The sequence below is a fragment of the Urocampus carinirostris genome, chromosome 10, assembly GCF_059441175.1.
Source record: "Urocampus carinirostris isolate Australia breed hairy pipefish chromosome 10, RoL_Ucar_1.0, whole genome shotgun sequence".
Taxonomy (NCBI): Eukaryota; Metazoa; Chordata; class Actinopteri; order Syngnathiformes; family Syngnathidae; genus Urocampus; species Urocampus carinirostris.
This window is the reverse complement of record NC_142358.1, coordinates 29,882,091-29,901,056: the sequence shown is the minus strand read 5'-3', so window position 1 is coordinate 29,901,056 and position 18,966 is coordinate 29,882,091. Positions and strand designations below refer to the sequence as shown.

Here is an 18,966-nt window from a genome sequence, read left to right as displayed (position 1 = left end):
AATGTCTACCTTGAATGTTTAACGTGAACATAAAACTAACCCAGGCTAATCGTAAGTCCGCGTTATCGTAATCTTCCGTACGAAAGATTACGCTAACATGAACGTGTAAAAATTAAAAAAAAGGATAAAGAAACGAAATTATGAATAGGATTTCTTACCTTTGTGGTGGTCAGCAGAAGGCGCAGGTCGACATTGGGGTATTCCCTAGCAAGATCAGACACTCGCACACCTGCATCATATTTTGCTATTATTTTTTTCTTAAATGCAATAGTTGTACGCACTACTTTTCTTTTTTCACCTGTAGCAACTTTGCTGCTTGCACCGACTTTCTTCGGAGGCATAATTAGGGGTTAAAACACTTCGTACACCTATATTAAATGCGAAAGCAAAACCAAGCACGTCCGCACGCGATAACAGTTGGTCACGAAAAGAGCCATCTACACCCGTACGCCGCTCAGCATCGCATCCTAGCGTACGCACTCACGCATTACCGGCGTTCGAACTCTGATTTTTTGACCGAACAGCGAAATTTTTGGTCGGACTCCGATTTTTCGAACTGAGAGGCGTTCGAAAACCGAGGTTCCACTGTGTGTGTGTGTATATATATATATATATATATATATATATATATATATATATATATATATATATATATTGTGATCCAGCTGAACTCTGAAGAGCGGGATGACACTTTAACCCAAAAGTCAACGGCAACCAGATGATGAAGGTGCTGTATCTAAATTAGCTCAGGAGTCTTCTGCTACCTGTAAACATGGAAACCAGTACTATCTGCTTAATGTGGGGGAGCAGACCCTACTCAAAAAATCTCATGAAGAGGGATAGGAGCCGCCAGGATGTACGTGCCTAAGACACACCACAGGATTTGGTGCCCTGACAACCCTGGCGGTTAAGGGATCCATGAACCGTGTGATATGTTGTAATAACGGGTATACCGAAAAACGACATACTATTTTAAATGCAGCTCACCCTTTGAATTGTTTGCATGAGTTTCATCTTGATAAATAAATACCGACTGTTTTTAAGTTTTGCATTCTTACGTGAGGAGTAACAATAAATAAATTTAACCGACAATTATTGATAATTGTGTGGGCTGTTCCCCGAGTGCCCAATTTTGTTGTCTAGACGAGTGTTATTTATCCATATATCTTGTGTAAACTGCTTTTTAAATCGCTTGGTTCACAGATGAGATGGTGCCTCTCCCAGTGTACACCCTGACTGGTATAAGGGCAAACAGGGCTCTTTAGAATTAGAAATGTCTCACAGTGAGCGCCCCAAATCCTAGCCACAAGACCACTAGAATTGTAGTTGTAAAAGCAAAAGGCATTCGGTTTTATCTTATATCCCACTATTTTTACTCAGCATCACGTTAAAACAACATTGTTTTTGCTGAAAGCTTTTCCGTATTGCCCAGTTACAGCATAATGGGAGTTCAGCCAAAACAACATTGTTTGACAGATGACCAATCACGTGCACCTTTAAAATAAAAAAAAAGGTGAGACAAGATGAAAATCGAATACCTTTCCTCATGTCATCTAGACAGAGGTGGATAGGGGAGCAAAAAATGTTACTCAGGTAAAAGTTCTGTTACTTTGAAATAATATTACTCAGGTAGAAGTAAAAAGTAGTCATCTAAATTATTACTTGAGTAAAGGTAAAGAAGTACTTGGTGGAAAAAAAACTGAGTAACTGTAGCAACGTCTTATTTATATATATATATTCAATCAGATCATTAAATCATCAAAATCCATCTAATCAACAATAAATTACATTTAATTTAATAATAGATTAAATGGATCAATGTAAATTCTGGTACTTTGTAAACAATAAAATCATAATAATATAAATCTAAGAAATAAATTACGCACAATTAGCACATTATAAGTATTTTTTAAGGGCTCTTCAGGTAGAACAACAATCTAACCCAGGGGTTGGCAACCCGGAATGTTAAAAGAGCCATATTAGACCAAAAAAAACCAACTAATTTTGTCAAAAGCGGCAGAATAATTGAAAGCCTCATATAAGCCTATGATGAATTCAACACATGCTGCATGTATCTATATTGGCCTATTGTCAAAATGACTAAGTTGGATGCAGCACATCCTGCTGAGAATGATGTGATTACTCTGTTGTATGATACCGCCTCAATTGTATTAATGAACTACGCAATGTTTAATTGTTTCGATAGAATAGAAAAATAAAAAAACATTAAAAAAATTAAATTTTTGATGTCATTTTTACTTTGAGGATTTGAATCATCAACAACAAAGGTGCATAATGTGCCCCTTATCTGGCAACCAAAAAGAGTGCAAAAGAACTACAAATTAAAATGGCAACCTTTTAAAAAGGTAGATAAAATCATATTAGTACAGTTCAAGTTTGATTGAGTTATTTTTCTCTTTTTACTTTTTGGCTCATGGCCAATCACACACCCGACAGTTTGCTTTCAAATAGCCATCTACTTCGAATGTGACGCTGCCCCTTTAAAGGGGCGGGGCTTGGGCTGCACAGTGGCTTTCACCTGAGAGAAATGGCAATCGAAAGACTCGGAGAAATGCGCGTCCTTACATGGAGATTTGAATTCCTTAAAAATGGCTTCAATTTAGCATAATGTAGGGGAGTAAGAGTACCATTTCTTCTTTACAAATATACTCAAGTAGAAGTAAAAAAGTATAGTGATTTAAAAATACTCCCAGAAGTACAAAATCTCCCAAAACTTGCTCAAGTAAATGTAATGGCGGAAATGGAAGTCTTAACTATCCACCTCTGCATCTAGATCCCTTGTGTTCTAGTGATAACGTAGTGGATTTAGGCTAACTGTAATTTTTATTTATTCTTATTATTACTATTATTATTGCTATTGTTATTACCGTATTTTCCGCACTATAGGGCAAACCGGGTCATAGGGCGCACCCCCAAAAAATAGTTTTTGGTCCTATATCTTCCATACATAAGGCGCACCGGATTATAAGGCGCTGCAATGGGAACGTCGACAAAACAGTCAGTTCAGTCAAACTTATTACCCCCTTAACATTCCGAAAGCTTGCAAAGAAGCAAATACGTGTCATAGACACGTGCGGATGCGGTGTCCGTACGATGTCACTCAAATGCATCGTTCCAAATATCATTCAGAAGGTTAAAGTCTTGGGATTCAAGAAATGCCAACCATTCCTTAGTTTCTATTTTCTTTTTCGCTCGCAACTTTACTGTGCATATGACAATAAACACTTGCAATTGAGTTTAATTTAAAAAAAGACCCATCACAGAAACATCTAGATCACTCTGAAACAAGATACTGGGAAAATATATAGCCGGAGTAGCTCACCGAAGTCGTTGCGTTCAATAATAATGTGCAACCATGGTCCTCTTATATCCGTGAGAGTAGTAAATCCAGGAGAGTAAAATATTTACAAATACAGAATGGTAAAACATGTTTCCTCTATGTCATAGACAACCAATCTTGCTATTCACATTCATCTTTTTCGGCCAATTGCAGGCTTTGTTTTGCCCCTTTAGCCTATGCGAGCCTGTAAATGATAAAAAGGATCCGCCCCTTTTACCTCCGAATAACTTTAACCAATAGTGATCGATTCAAATGATGATTGACACATTGGCTGGGAAATGAAACGCCGGCATATGTATCCCAGCATACACCGCGGACCACATCGCCTACGAGGAAAAATCTAGTCGGCGGCTGCTTGCTTTTGTTGCGAGACCTTGCGAATTAATATTGATCCATATATAAGGCGCACTGTATTATAAGGCGCATGGTCAGTTTTTGAAAAAAAATAAAGGCTTTTAGGTGCGCCTTATAGTGCGGAAAATACGGTACTTATGTCATTAGTGGGCAGGTCCGTCAAAGACTATACCAGAAAAGGTTACCGACCACTGCCGAAGAATCTCAAGACCCCTGACTCTCAAACTACAACTAAAAGTTTAGAAAACATTTCCATCAAGTCATTTGAAAAAAACTTGTTTTCATCCATCTTGGGCCCAAATTCCCAATTTTGCTCAGTAACTCAGGCTGCCCCAAATCTGTTCCCCCCTTAGAGAGAGAGAAAGGTAACAGACTTTGGAGCAAGTCTGAAAAAAATGAATTTATTACATTGTCAAACACTCATGATAATTCCATGGAGGATTTGTTGAGGGGGAAGAAGGCAGTTTTAGATTCATGGACTTCATCCCTCCATTTTCATCCCCTCAGTGATAGGTTGTTTGCAAGCTCCTGGTGGATCACAGCTGGGTATCGCAGATCTGTCCTGAGTCCGTTTTCATTTTTCATGATCGTTAATTACATTCTATAATACTTATCTTTTATCGTGTGCTCGTGTTCAACAAAAATCACCCAAGTTGTTGGTATTTACACATTCCGTACGCATGTGTGTGCATATACGTGTCTATGTCTGCAGAGACTCAGCGTATTCAATGCTTATAATCCTCTTAAGTATCCGCAACTGCAAATTCAGTCACGCAAAAATGATCTTTTGGAGAAGTATACACACTGATATTGCTGGGATAAACACGAAAACTACACTGTTGTAAGATTCTTATCTCTGAGTAAAGGCTTGACAATAATGCCAAAATCTTTGACAGTTCACATTCTTTTACAATTTGTATTTTTTTCCCCATTTCTGTACCATTTTTTATTAAAAAAAAAATATGCATGAATAACTGCTTTCTCCACTGAGTTCTATAACTATAGCCTTATCCCCCTTGTCTTATAACATTATCTCCTCTGTTCCTTTATCTTCTTGCTCATACCTCACTATGAATGTGTAAAACTGGAGTGTCATGCCCAATTTCGTTGTCACAATATGTTAGCCCATTTGTAACAATGACAATAAAGGTATATTCTATTCTATTCTATTCTTAATTGTCTTTTGATATGGTAATTATTGCTGAATTTTAATAGCACTGTGGTGTAATTATTTTTTAAATGTTGCGGCCATATAATAAAAAATATTAGTGAGCTCCTTCCTCTTTTGTCACGAACCAGAACAGGATCAGGACCCAATCGCGTGACGTTCTCACACAAGGCTTTTTTTTTTTACGGGAAATGGGAAGTCATGCACGTTAGGCAGCAGTCTGGCGTGAAATGATAGGAAGCCAGAGGCCGACGAGATCGATACCGATTGCCCGAGTTGATACCGGACAGATGGGGTCAATACCGGACAGGACGGGACAGACAAGATAGATAACAAATCAGGATATAGAAAATAAACAGGAGAAACTAGACGGGAACGAAAAGTAGAGAAAATAATGAACAGGACAAAACTAGACGGAAACAAAACTGTAAACCGAAATTAAACAGGACAAAATAAACGGGAACAATACCGGGCAGAAAATACCAACAGGAACAGGACCGAGTTGAAACACACGTCTTGCGGGGCAAAAGTTTGTTGAAGCAAGAGAGCACTGAGCTAATATAGACAGGAAGCCAATCTCTCATCGAGCCGCAGCTAGTGCCACACGGGCGGGGCCAATTGGGCACCATGGCAACCGTGACATATTTTTGACAAGACTATCCAATATTTTTGGATTTAGATAAAAATGTGGTTATATAAGCAGGATAGAAAACATATTTTAATTAGTAATGTACAACTTACAGGTGTCCATTTTTAGAAAAATGTTCATCTTGAGGACAAATCGTCATCTGTGTCGACCTTGCTAACCGCTAGTGCCAATTATTCCTGACGGTCTAGTAATTTATTGTGGTCCACAGTGTCATAGGCAGCACTAAGTTCCAGCAGCAGCAACAGTGACAAGGCTCCGCTGTCCTTTTCCTAAGAGAAGCTTGGTCTAAGTGATCTTGTTTCTTCAGTAAGCCAAGGCGTGTGTCTTTTGGGCTAAAATGTATGCAGTAGGCACGCCACAGAATCCAGGACCTTAACCACACCAGTATTAAAGTCATTCATAATTGAGTCAACAGAACCGTTTTACGAAGGAAACGACTCAATTGGCCCCGGCAGAAGATCCTGGAGGGCAGACGACGTGGCAGGGCAGACTTTGCGGCTGCTAAAATCCTACCACAATAATCGGCGGTGACATAAATGTGGACGGCATGGTGAAAGCCTGAAACGCTTTAAATATAGCGGGGAACCGGGAGTAAATTACTACTTAAAAGTTTTGAGCTTAATGCCCACCGCTAACCATACCCATCATGAGCATGAGGAAACAAAAGCAGAGGCCAGAAGCTAATTCAACTATCCATCCTTCTATTTACTGTGCCGCTTATCCTCACTAGGGTCGCAGGGGTGTGCTGGGCAGTAGGCAAGGGGGACACCCTGAACTAGTTGCCAGCCATTCACTGACCACTCAATTGCACAGTCACACCTATGGACATGTCAACCTGAAATGCATGTTTTTGGAGTGTGGGAGAAAACCGTAGTACCCAGCATGAGGAGAACATGCAAACTACGCTTGGGAAGGCTGCCGTATCTGTAATTGAACCCTGGGCGGCCGCACCGTGGAGCTGCACGCTTATCACCCATCCACCATGCCGCCGCTACACTAACAAGTGGAAATCTATGAGGGAAAAATGCACTGAAGTTGTAAGGGGAATCAATTACAGTATATCATCACAATATGGTTGCCACAACCAGTTACAAACTGAATGCAGCCACACTTCTGAACCACCTAGATGTGATTTTGTCCGAGCACAGTTTTTTAATTGATGTGTGTGTGTCTCGAAAGAGGTTACTAAAGGCCACACGGCATGGACAGCAAAGAGAAGATCCCGTCTTGATGTTGCTGACATCCTCTAAAAGCCTTGACCCACTTCCAAGTCTCCTCCCACCCAAAACATGCTGCATACTGAAGTAGCTCTGCCGATGCGCTGCCAAGCACTGCATGCAGATCCCCATGTGAAAGTATGTGCCCGCTATCAAGTGCCGTTCGAATAAATTGTGCATTCGGGCACAAGAAGGTGAGCGCCACTCAAGGGAAAGGACGACCTTGACAAAGTCAAAGCAAGAAAATTGCTGCACCTGCAAAGATTATCAACTACCGCACTACTTTACAGCTAAGGCTTCGAGCTGGGAAATGCCATTAGATTGAAGAAACTGACCATGTGTTTTGGAAATGGTTCAGACCGTCGACTGAAAGAAGGAAGTAGGGGATAGATTGATTTAGTCACAGCTGGTCAGACAGATTATGAACAAGAAAACACATTTCCCCCCACATGTACACATTAGTGCATCATACAAAGTGGGGATTAGTACACATTTAATTTGTGGACATTCTTGCAGTAAGTACTCTGCTCTTATGTGGGTTTATTTAAAACCATTACCTTCAGACTGAAAAGGAGTAGCTGTTCTAGTGATAGATAGATAGATAGATAGATAGATAGATAGATAGATAGATAGATAGATAGATAGATACTTTATTCATCCCCTCAGGGAAATTCACATTTCCAGCAGCATCCCTGAGCTGAGAACAATACAATAATAAAGCAAAAAGAATACAATATACAAATACCCAATGTGACGTGCAAATGCCCACTGTAGCGTGTTATATAGAATATCCAAATAGTGCTACACAGAATACATATTGCAATAAAATTCGGTAATATGCAATGTAGGGGGTGTGGTTTAATGTGGGCTTTTACTCTGCCGGGTAGAGTTAAAGAGCCTCATGGCATGAGAAAGAAAAGATCTCTTCAGTCTGTCCGTAATACAAGACAGTGACAGCAGTCTGTCGCTGAAACTGCTCTTCTGTCTGGAGATAATGCTGTGAAGTGGATGCGATGGATTGTCCATGATTGACCGCAGCTTTTCCAGTGCCCGTCTCTCAGCTACTGTTGTCCAGCTCTGTGCCCACAACAGAACTCGCTTTCCTCGCCAGTTTATTGAGACGAGAGGCATCCTTCTTCTTGACGCTGCCTCCCCAACATGCTGCCGCATAGAAGAGGGCGCTTGCTACAACTGTCTCGTAGAATATTTTCAGGAGCTTTATGCAGATTTTGAAGGAGGCCAGCCTTCTGAGGAAGTAAAGTCAGCTTTGGCCTTTCCTACATAGAGCTTCTGTGTTGACAGTCCAGTCCAGTTTGTTGTCCAGCTGCACACCCAGGTATTTGTAGGTCTGGACAAATTCTACACAGTGGGTGGTCATGTTTAACACTTGTGAAAAGTGCCACTTGTAGGACATTCAGTTGTTGTCTACTGTATCCCTTCCTTTTGAAAGGATTTTATTAAAATAGATGCCAAATCCATCATTGCTTTTCTGGACCTTGCTCCGAAACTGTAGGAATCCAAAATACCTTTCCCCAAAACATAGGTTAAACCCGGGGTTGGGTAGGGTTACTTTAACTTGATTACTTTCAATTACTTTTGGATTACTCCAATACCAAATATGCTAATAAAAGACAAAAGAAACTAAATATGAATACAATTATTAACTTTCAACACGTGGTAAGCTTTCTCTCCTGGCTTTGATCTCTTTGATCTCCGGCAAAACTAACATAAAATGCGACAGAAATGAAATGAAATGATCTGCATTTATATAGCGCTTTTCAAGTCAATGAGAACAAAATGAAAATAAATCCAAACAGCTTGCCAACATCATTTTTGCCATTCCATGTATTCCGTTACTCCCCAAGCCTGCACAAAATTTAGTAATTTTATTAATATTTAGTTTCTTTTGTCTTTTATTAGCATATTTGGTATTGGAGTAATCCAAAAGTAATTGAAAGTTATCAAGTTAAAGTAACCCTACCCAACCCTGGTTAAACCTTTCAACCTTTATATGTTGTTAAAGATATCTTTCTACTGCTGGAGTCCATCAAAGTCTTCCCCCAAAATGTTTATTTGAGCTCAGTTCCAAAAAAGTGCCATAGTTAAATCTAAGCACAAAACCGGTTTGTCATCAGATAGACAAACACACAGGATGATTCAGCGTTCCAAAGAAGTTGTGTCCACTTCTCTAGAGTCTACTTGTCTGACGTTTTACATTGTGCTTGTTGATGAAAAGCAGCTGCTCAAACTGGCTTTTACATCCCCAGTGTGTATTTAGTAGCAAGCCCTAGTAGCAGTGTCTGAAATAACGCCTGGGGCGTGCATCTTTTACGTACAACTTACAAAACGTCTCCGCCCGGGTGGCCAAAAACTCTTTTGTGATTTTATTTATTTATTTTTTTCAAATCAAATGTTTGCTTTATTCCGTTTTCGAAAACTTTGTTCGGTTTGGACATTTTGGAATTTCGGATTGTTTGGCAATTTGCATACTCGGCAGCCAATCAGAAGCCTGCATCAAATAACTTCATGCTTCCGGACTCTCCCGAACGTTATAAGATCGGGCATTTGCATATCATTTTCCAAAGTAGACGCAAAGAGAACACGAGAAAAATGGAGATGTGGTTGGGAATCAAGCCAAAAGCTCGGCCCCAGAAGAAATATTCAAAAGAAGTTAACAAAATTTATGACGCTACAAAGCCAAAACCTCAGCCCCAGAAGAAATATTAAAAAGAAGCAAAAAAAATTCATGACACTACAAAACGTAAAGTACATTAAAAGCATCGTGGAAATAGGAGTTCACGTGGCTTGTAGCAGACGACGCAACGCAAACATTGCATGAATGAAGATGAGTAAATACAGGTACATACTGATGCCAGATGCAAAACAGCGATGTCATATACATGCAACGAATGTTATAAGTTGATTTATAATAAACTTAATTTTAAAGTGCTGTTCTGTTATATATTCTGATTATCGATCCTTAATACTTTGCAACAATGTTTTTTTTTTTGCGATGAGTTGTCTTTTTATGTTGCAAGTTGTGAAAAATAGGGCATGCAACTTTATGGCTTGGCAGGCAACTTTTCAGAGTTGTCTGCCCTGGTGTTCTGTAACTTTTTGTAATTAGTTTCAAACACTGCTGGTAGTGTGAATTACCTAAAATCCGCTACTTTTTTCCCAAATGTTCAGCCCTGTGGCTTATTCAGTGAAGCGGCCAATTTATGTAATTTTTCTAACGGCCACCAGCGGCACTCGAGTACTAAAGGTAGAATTTAGACCGGTGGAATTGTGCGCCTAGTTTATGTTCGAATTGTCCGTATGACAGAGGACAGAGGTTCGTTCCGATTATGAGGAAGACGCCCTTGACGGTGACAGTTATGAGGAGGAAGAAGAGGACGGTTTATTGTGAATTTCGCAATTGCGGTACAGCTTTTTTTAACAGCTACGCTTTGAGTGTTGCGAGCGTGTTAGGAGTAGGTGGTACCTTTCACAGGCACGGTTTGGGATGAAAGTTATATTATTATTATTAAAGCTTTGAAAACTCTCGGTGTACCGTCTTTCTTTGTAAATATGTGTAACCATGTATAATATGTATTTGCAACTGTATATTTTTGTAATATATTTATTTTAGAGACTTATTGTGATATGTTTTCTACGAGCGAATCAAAAAGAAGGGGCGGAGCAAACGCTGGCTGACGGGAAGTGGGGTAAAGCTGAGGTGGATATATATTTTTCCAACCCTTAACTTTGGAAATATACATTTTTTTCGTTGGATTACTTTCAACGGGACCTGGACTATAAAGCTTTGCATTAAATTCTAACTACCGGTATCATTTTCCGTTCATGTTGCCAATTGTGGTGGATGGATTGTGTATTATATTTGCAGTTACAATTGCGGCACCTAAAGTCAGATTTGGGATAAATTTGTGACTGTGTTACATGTTTAAATGTTGGCGCATGCGGCTTATATACAGGTGCGGCTTGTGTAAGGACCAAACCAATCATGTCCGAAATTGCGGTGCGTGCGGCTTATAATCAGGTGCGCTCTACAGTCCGGATTTTACGGTACTTCATTTGTTTAGGGTTAGGGGTTAGGGTTTACAGTATTGATTCAAATAGTAAAGAAAAAACACGCATACTATCAAATAAACATGCATCCTTTGAATTACTCAGATGTCGAGAAAAGTTTCATGGCTTGAAACGTCTCTTTAAGAGGTAGTTGACATGTTTCGCCGCTATTTTCGCTTTACGGTTGCTAGAATGGCAACTCCATGAATTTAGCTTGTCCCAGTGGTGGTTTTAGCATTGTTTTGACCACTATTTACATTCCACAGTTTCTGGATTTTTTAAAATGGGATCCTTTGGGCTTTTGTTGTGCGTGTCTTTTATGTTTTGAGTCAATGCTATGATACAGTGAGTTATTACGCTCTAGTAAATCAAAGACGCACAGGTTAAAAGATGTAAAACTTCCTGATTTTTGTCAGTAAGTAGGTGGCATTTAGCAACTCACCAACAATTGGAACGCTCAACCCAAATGATAAGAAAAATAATCAAGCATAGCATTCTTTCTTTAATGTTGATTTGGATGGACAATACTGCACTGTAGTCATTATGATGTTGCAGATGACAGCACAGTTTTTGTCTTTGAAATTACAGACACACAAGCACAAAGCCACATTTATGTGATCTCATTTGTCTTTCTCGCCAACCTCATTACTGATAGTCCTGACAAAGTTAAAATGTAAAGGTCGCCGGTTTCCAAACCTCAGCTTTGTTTGGCTTTCACCCTTCTGGTGTTTGACTCCGATGTTAAAAAATGACGCAGTGAAGCAAGTTATCAGTAAGACGCAAATGTTATTATCTAGGTAAGTAAACAATTCTTTGCTTGAAATGAAACCCGCCGTGTTAATCCATATTGGTTTAGACATGTAGTAATTATTTGGAAAAAAAGGTTAACATGTTGGCTTTTTTGTTTGCATTTTCAGATGCTGTGAGTGCAGCAGCTCACTGTCCCACTGGTACTATGAAAAAGATGGACGTCTCTTTTGCAAAAACGACTACTGGGCCAAGTTTGGGGAGCTGTGCCACGGCTGCAATGACCTTATCACTACTGGCCTCATTATGGTAAGAGGATTACTAACTATATTGCACTAACACTCGTCTTTCTTTACCTAGAGCTTCAGTTTGTATGGGCATTTTCTAAGCCGTACTGTTCAATGTACCGTATTTTCCGCACTATAAGGCGCACCGGGTTATAGGGCGCACCCCGAAAAAATAGTTTTCGGTCCTATATTTGACATACATAAGACGCACCGGATTATAAGGCGCTACAATGGGAACTTTGACAAAGCAGTCAGATAGTTCAGTCAAACTTATTACCCCCTTAACATTCCGAAAGCTTGCAAAGACGCAAATACGTGTCGAGAACACGTGCGGATGCGGTGTCCGTACGATGTCACTCAAATGCATCGTTCCATCATTCGGAAGGTTAAAGTCTTGGGATTCAAGAAATGCCAACCATTCCTTAGTTTCTATTTTCCTTTTCGCTCGCAACTTCACTGTGCATATGACAATAAACACTTGGAATTAAGTTTAATTTAAAAATGGACACTCCATTCCATCCATTATCTGCACCGCTTATCACAGAAACATCGAGTTCAGTCTGAAACAAGATACAGGGAAAATATATAGCCGGAGTAGCTCACCGAAGTCGTTGTGTTCAATAATAATGTGCAGCCATGGTCCTCTTATATCCGTGAGTGTAGTAAATCCAGTAGAATAAAATATTTACAAATACAGAATAGTAAAAAATGCTTTCTCTATGCCGTCAACCACGTGCTATTCACATTCATCTTTTTCGGCCAATTGCAGGCTTCGTTTTGCCGCTTAAGCCTATGCCAGCATGTAAATGATAAAAAGGATCCGCCCCTTGACCTCCGAATAACTTTAGCCAATAGTGATCGATTCAACTGATGATTGACACATCTTTTTCGGCCAATTGCAGGCTTTGTTTTGCCGCTTAAGCCTATGCCAGCATGTAAATGATAAAAAGGATCCGCCCCTTGACCTCCGAATAACTTTAGCCAATAGTGATCGATTCAACTGATGATTGACACATCTTTTTCGGCCAATTGCAGGCTTTGTTTTGCCGCTTAAGCCTATGCCAGCCTGTAAATGATAAAAAGGATCCGCCCCTTGACCTCCGAATAACTTTAGCCAATAGTGATCGATTCAAATGATGATTGACACATTGGTTAGCCAATGAAACACCGGTAAATACATCCCAGCATACACCGCCGACTACTTGGCGTTCGGGGGAAAATCTAGTCGGCGGCTGCAAGTTAGCTGGAAGACTTTGCGACTTAATATTGATCCATAAATAAGGCGCACTGTATTATAAGGCGCATGGTCAGCTTTTGAAAAAAATAAAGGCTTTTAGGTGCGCCTTATAGTGTGGAAAATACGGTACACAGAATTGTCACCTTTGTTTCAGTTCTGAGATCCCGTTTGAGTTTGAATTGATTAAAAATAGAGGTGCCTACCTTGGTATAAGATGATGTGAAAAGTGAATAAACAGGATGAGTAAAGTTGCAAAATCATGTCTACTCTAAATTTAGAGGAGAATATATTGATAAAAAACATTTGCATTTGTATAACTTTGCTTGTGTAATAAATAACTAAATAATATTGCATAACAAATAGAAATTATGATTAGTGATTGCGTGTATGTGCTCTCTGATGTAAGAAGTTGATGGTTCAAATGAAGTTGGCAATATTGATTGCACAAAATGAAATACAGTGCATCTTTGACATACTATGTGCTCATCTTGTCTGCTGTGCAATCTCAGTAATGTAGCATTGCCGAGTCTGAAGTGCATTAGGGATCATCCTGTGTCCTCCAAGTCCTTCTTGGGTTTATTGCTCGTCTTGAAACCCAATGACTGATGACTTAAATGTCCTTACATACAGTACAGTTTTGTATACGGTACATGAAGTACTTAGGATAGGACGTTGCAATTTAATATAAGAGGATTGATTGTACAAAGACAGCAGTTTATTAGTAGGAAAACTGCTTCAATATCTGAGTAAAAGTAAAATCTGATTTTTCAAATAATCAGCAACACATGGAATCGAATAATTCAACCAATTAGTTCACTATAACTTGTTAATTTAGTTTATTTATTGTCTATCTGACCACTTTTACCTCGATGGATTCAATGCAGTGAAATTGATTTATTATAAATTGTAATGTGTGCTTATTTTTGAGTATTGTTGTGTTGTACTGATCTTGTATTAAGACTATACCATAACTAAGTATGTGGGAGTCCTGATACCAGGTATCAGTATCACTGTAAAACAAGCATCAGTGGCTGATAGTGTTGGCTGGTCTCGAGGGACTGTTTTACACTGTGGAAATATAAAATTGAAATTGTATGAATGTGTTACTGTAAATTCATTTAATTCTATTTTTAAGGAAAAATATAATATTATATGTTCTAGTGTTATCTGTATCCTTGACTCCTCTAGAGTCAGGCAATGGTATCGTTGTGGTCTGAAAATAGTGGTAACCCATCCATGCTCAGTAGGGTCGCGGGGGTGCTGGAGCCCTAATAAACTGTCCAAGGGCAGTGGGGAAGGGGACACCCTGAACTGGTTGCCAGCCAGTCGCAGGGCACACAGAGAAATACAACTCCCTCGCCCATTCACATCTAGGGACAATTTGGACTGGCCGATTAACTTTACTTGCATGTTTTTGGAATGCTTAAGGAAACCACAGTGCCACACAGGCACAGGGAGAACATGCAAATTCCACACAGGGAGGTTTTGGTAGCTGGACTTGAACCCTGAGCCTCTGCTGCTTCGGACTGCGCGCTAACCACCCATCTGCCGTGCCGATAGTGGTAACCATTCCAAAAATGTGTTTGCTGATGCTACCGAAAAAAATACCAGTGCATCCAAAGTTAAAATTAGGCCTCAAGCGAAGGGCAAATAGTTACATTTTTGTTTTTGTTTGACCTTGAACAAGATAGTTTTGAAACCAGCTTGCAACGTCATCTTAGCCCAGTCATTCGTATCTGATAATGAAATCAACCAAATTCAGAAGCTTATTAGGACTTTGACCTTGTGTCTGTCTAATTTGGTTTAGTGAAATTACAATTATTATCAATCTGATCTTCAAACAACACTCATTATTCAAGCATGTATAAAGTTTGAGTCATGAAAATGAGTGATTGAAAGTGGCTCTTTGCTGACTTTTTTAATCAGGCTTATGCCCTTCTTGCAAATGAAGTTGGCCAGGCTGTGTCCACTGCATAAATTTGAGATATTTCTTGTTTTGTAATTTCAAACGTTGAACACATGACAATGCTGTGGCCAACAATAATGGAATACAAACTTTTCAGCTTGCTATGTCACAAGTATCAACATAATAAATCATACAATTTTGAGTGAAACTCCCCAACACAAAATAATAGTCAAACAATAACATGTTTTGTTTCGTTTAAGATGTTACATCACCCACAATGCTTGCAAACAAAAATGCAAGATAAATATTTCAGCCCTTTTCTGTATTGCACTTGCAAAAATATTCCAGCTTTTTCCCGACAGCACCCGCAGAGAGCAGTAACTCACATGTCAAACACCACTCAAGCCGTTAACGACTTTTCCTGAGGATGCAGGTGCTGAATTGAGACCAAGACTTTCACTCTTGTAATTGAAATACAACATATCCTGTCCCTTCCTAGCCCAACTCATTGTTTTCTGTTTGAATCAGCAAATCTGCAATTGGCATGAACTGGGGCGGCAGTAGCTCAGGAGGTAAAGCGCTCGTCTTGGGATCAAGGGATCCCAGTTCGAATCCCGGCTCGTCCGTGTTACATGTTGAAGTGTCCTTGGGTAAGACACTGAACCCCTAATACCCCCAATAAGCAGGTTAATACCCCCAATAAGCAGTCAGCCTTACATGGCTGCAAGGCCGCTTTTGGGAAATGTGGAGCACATTGAAAAGCGCTATATAAATCCAGATCATTTCATTTCATACTAAAAGTGCAGGAAAATCATGCCTCTGTAATGGCATTGGAATTCTATCACATTGATTCATGGTGATGACTTGTGGTATATAGAGTAAAATTACCTAAAGAAAAATGAAGTACAGATTTTAATTGGTGATTTTATTTCATAGGGAGGGAAAAAAATCATTCAAAACTATCAAACTCTTCGAGTTTTTCTCGATGGAACCAACGTATAAATGTTGTCAAACGTTGTAAGGAAATTCCACAATCTAAAGCAATTTAAGAAAATATCAGGAATAAGTTGGCCTTTTCTCGGTCTGAAAAGTGATTTCCAAATTTTAGGGACTCAGACGAACTGTCCACCAAAAAGAAATCTACACGCCACAAGAGCACAGGAACATGTGGGTGTCCCAATGCAATATTGATGTTGGGTATCCGTGCGATACCAGGAATAAAAACAGTATTGGATTTCACCCAAAATCTTTTATTCAGAAAGCAGTCTATTCCATCTCCCATTCCTGCTCTTCCATTCAGCAGCATTGGAATCTACCATCCATAAATCAAGACAAGGAATTAGCTATATCCATTGGTTATGGAGAACTTTAAGTCTATAAGTTCACGGTTCATGTTCACGGTTTACGGATCCCTTGACCACATGAGTCGCTGGGGCGCCAATGAGGACGCAGCTCTGGACAGCTTTCTCAACTGTTGACGTTTCCTGGCCTGTTTTTAGGTCATGGCATGGTTGGCACCAGTCCATTCCTTAGTGTTGTCAGCCCAGTTCTTTTTGGTCTTCCTGTCCTCCTGCCCCCTTGAACTGTGGCCTGGAGAATTATCTTGGCCAATTCTAATGATCTTGTGACATGATCATACCAATTATGTGTCCGTCTGGGCACAGTTGAAAACACTTCTTCAAGGGTCCTTTGTGCCCTCTGATGATGTTATGCACCATTTAGTTTGTCACATGGGTTAAGTAGCTGATGCCTAGAAGTTTCCTGTAGCATCGCATCTCCATGGCCTGGATTTTTTTTCCACTTTTGCCGTGTGAGTCCATGTCTACCAAGCTTAGAAGAAGCTGTAAGTAACTAGCACTTGCATGAGTCTGACTTTTGATCTTAATGCTGTTTTTGTCCCTCCAGTTGTGTGTAATTCTGGCAAGTGCCGCTGTGGTTTGGGTTATTCTGGCCATGATTTCTGGATCTGACCCATCTCCTGAAATGACAGCTCCAAAATATTTAAATTTGGTGACAGGTTGTAGCTATCTGTGTTTGATGGTGATACATTGGGGATTGTTGGTCATTACATTTGTTTTTTTCTGTGCTGATTTCCATCCCATACTAGCTTGGTGTTTTGTCCAGGCATTTGAGCAAAACTTTGAGTTTGTATTTGTCTCCATCCAATCTGGCAATATCATCAGCAAAACTGAGGTTAGTGATGTTGTGTCCCCCTATACTGACTTTATCTTCATGTTGCTCCAGAGCTTTGGACATGATTCTCTCCAGGTAGCTGTTAAATAAAGTTGTAAAGACAATGCAGCCCTGCTTCACACCGACTATGGTTTGAACCACGTTCCAATGGTACCATTAATAAATATCACACTCTTGACATTGGCAAACAGTTGTTTAATGGTCTGAACTAGTTTCTGGCCCATGTTGCACTTCCACAAGGTGGCCCATAAAGCTATGTCAAATGTCGTCTTGAAATCAACAAAAACGTGGTAGAGATTTCTCTGGTGTTGTTGATACTTCTCACATAGGATGCGCGGATTAAAAATATGTTCCGTGGTGCTCTTTCCCTCCCTGAAATCTGTCTGTACTTCGGCTAGGATGTTTTCAGCCTGTGGCTTCAGCCTGTTCAGTAGGACTTTTAGCATAACTTTACTTGCAAGTCTGTAGGTGTGGAGCTAAAAAGGTTAACAAACTGATTTGGTTCAAGAAAAAAATATTTGTCAAAATTCAAATATGTCTAATTTCTTCTGTCTACATGTTGGAAACTATCAGTATTGTACGATGTTTAACAACATTAGTATTGTATTGGAAGAAAAAAAGTTGTAGCAACAACTTCTTTTCTCTTTTGCTCTGAAATGCTGAACTTTTATCACTGTGGGTCTGTGTGTGTCATTGATCAACCAAAGCCTAAGGAAATAAATGCTCAACCATGTACATAAAATAAGTAAACAAGGATAGAATAGTTCTATATTTGAAAAAAATGAATTCAAATGACGACAAACTAGCTTGGATTTGTGGAGTTATGAGTTTTTTAATCTACTTTAGTGATTGGTTGCTGTATTTTCACAACAAAAAAATTGAATTCGCTCCTGATTATAAATAGCACTGGCCTAAAATGCATAATTAAGATGGTAAAAACATATATAAGTCGCAGAGGAGTATCCGTTGCACACCCTGCCATACTACGGAAAAACTACGACTTATAGTTCGCAAAATACAAATGCAAAAAAATGGTTCACTATCAGTTTGACACACTAACCCGCTTGATTGTGAATGTGTTTTCTTGAAAACCGTAATTCAACTTATGGAAAATCCCAGATAAAAAACGAAACCACGTGGAAACTTTCTGCGAGTGCGTTTCATGACGTGTGTGCATGTGAGCTAAAGTCTGACGACATGAAGAGATACACTATCTGTTTTTCACTGTTGAGTAAATGCTAGAAAAGTTGTGCTTATCTGATGAATGCAGCGGGCAATAAGCATGCCACTTTGACAAATCACCTGATTTTTTTATATTGCCCCTTGGCTCTGACTACACATGCTAAATAAATTGGACCCTATAGTAGGGTCTGTTCTGACTCCCGGGCTGTATATTTTGACACCACTACTTTAAACAAAAACAATTACTAATGTTAAAGCCTTCCTAAAGCTGTCTGGATTGGTGAACTTTAACTAAACTAGGTGATTTGAATATAAATAAATGGATGAATACATTTATTTAATCCCAACCCTAAATTGCAGTAAACATAGCCCATGCTTTCCCATTGTTTAGGCAGTTCCCCTTTCTTCTAAAATTGGTCTGGAAAGTAAAATCCCCTTTTACGCTGAATGGTTTCACTTCTGAAATGAAATTTTCTTCCCACCTTGTAATAATAGTACAGTGTTCCTCAATTTGTACTCGGTCCTAAAACCTTGTCTGGTGTGCTGAAAGATGAATGTAATATTATCTATTTATTTGCAACTAATTGATAGTTATTG

At 39.4% G+C, this 18,966-nt stretch overlaps 1 protein-coding gene across 2 annotated transcripts in view; it reads left to right on the top strand.

Moving 5' to 3' along the window:
- limk1a (LIM domain kinase 1a) overlaps positions 1-18,966 on the top strand; it is an 83,445-nt gene that overhangs the window by 34,177 nt on the left and 30,302 nt on the right. The window contains exons 1-2 of one of the 2 annotated variants that reach the window (XM_088345284.1): positions 11,474-11,614; positions 11,735-11,873. In XM_088345284.1, the coding sequence (XP_088201410.1) occupies positions 11,556-11,614; positions 11,735-11,873 (198 nt within the window). In that variant the 5' untranslated portion in view covers positions 11,474-11,555. Of the gene's footprint in view, positions 1-11,473; positions 11,615-11,734; positions 11,874-18,966 lie in introns of those variants that run through there. The other variant, XM_088345283.1, reaches the window with a different exon arrangement.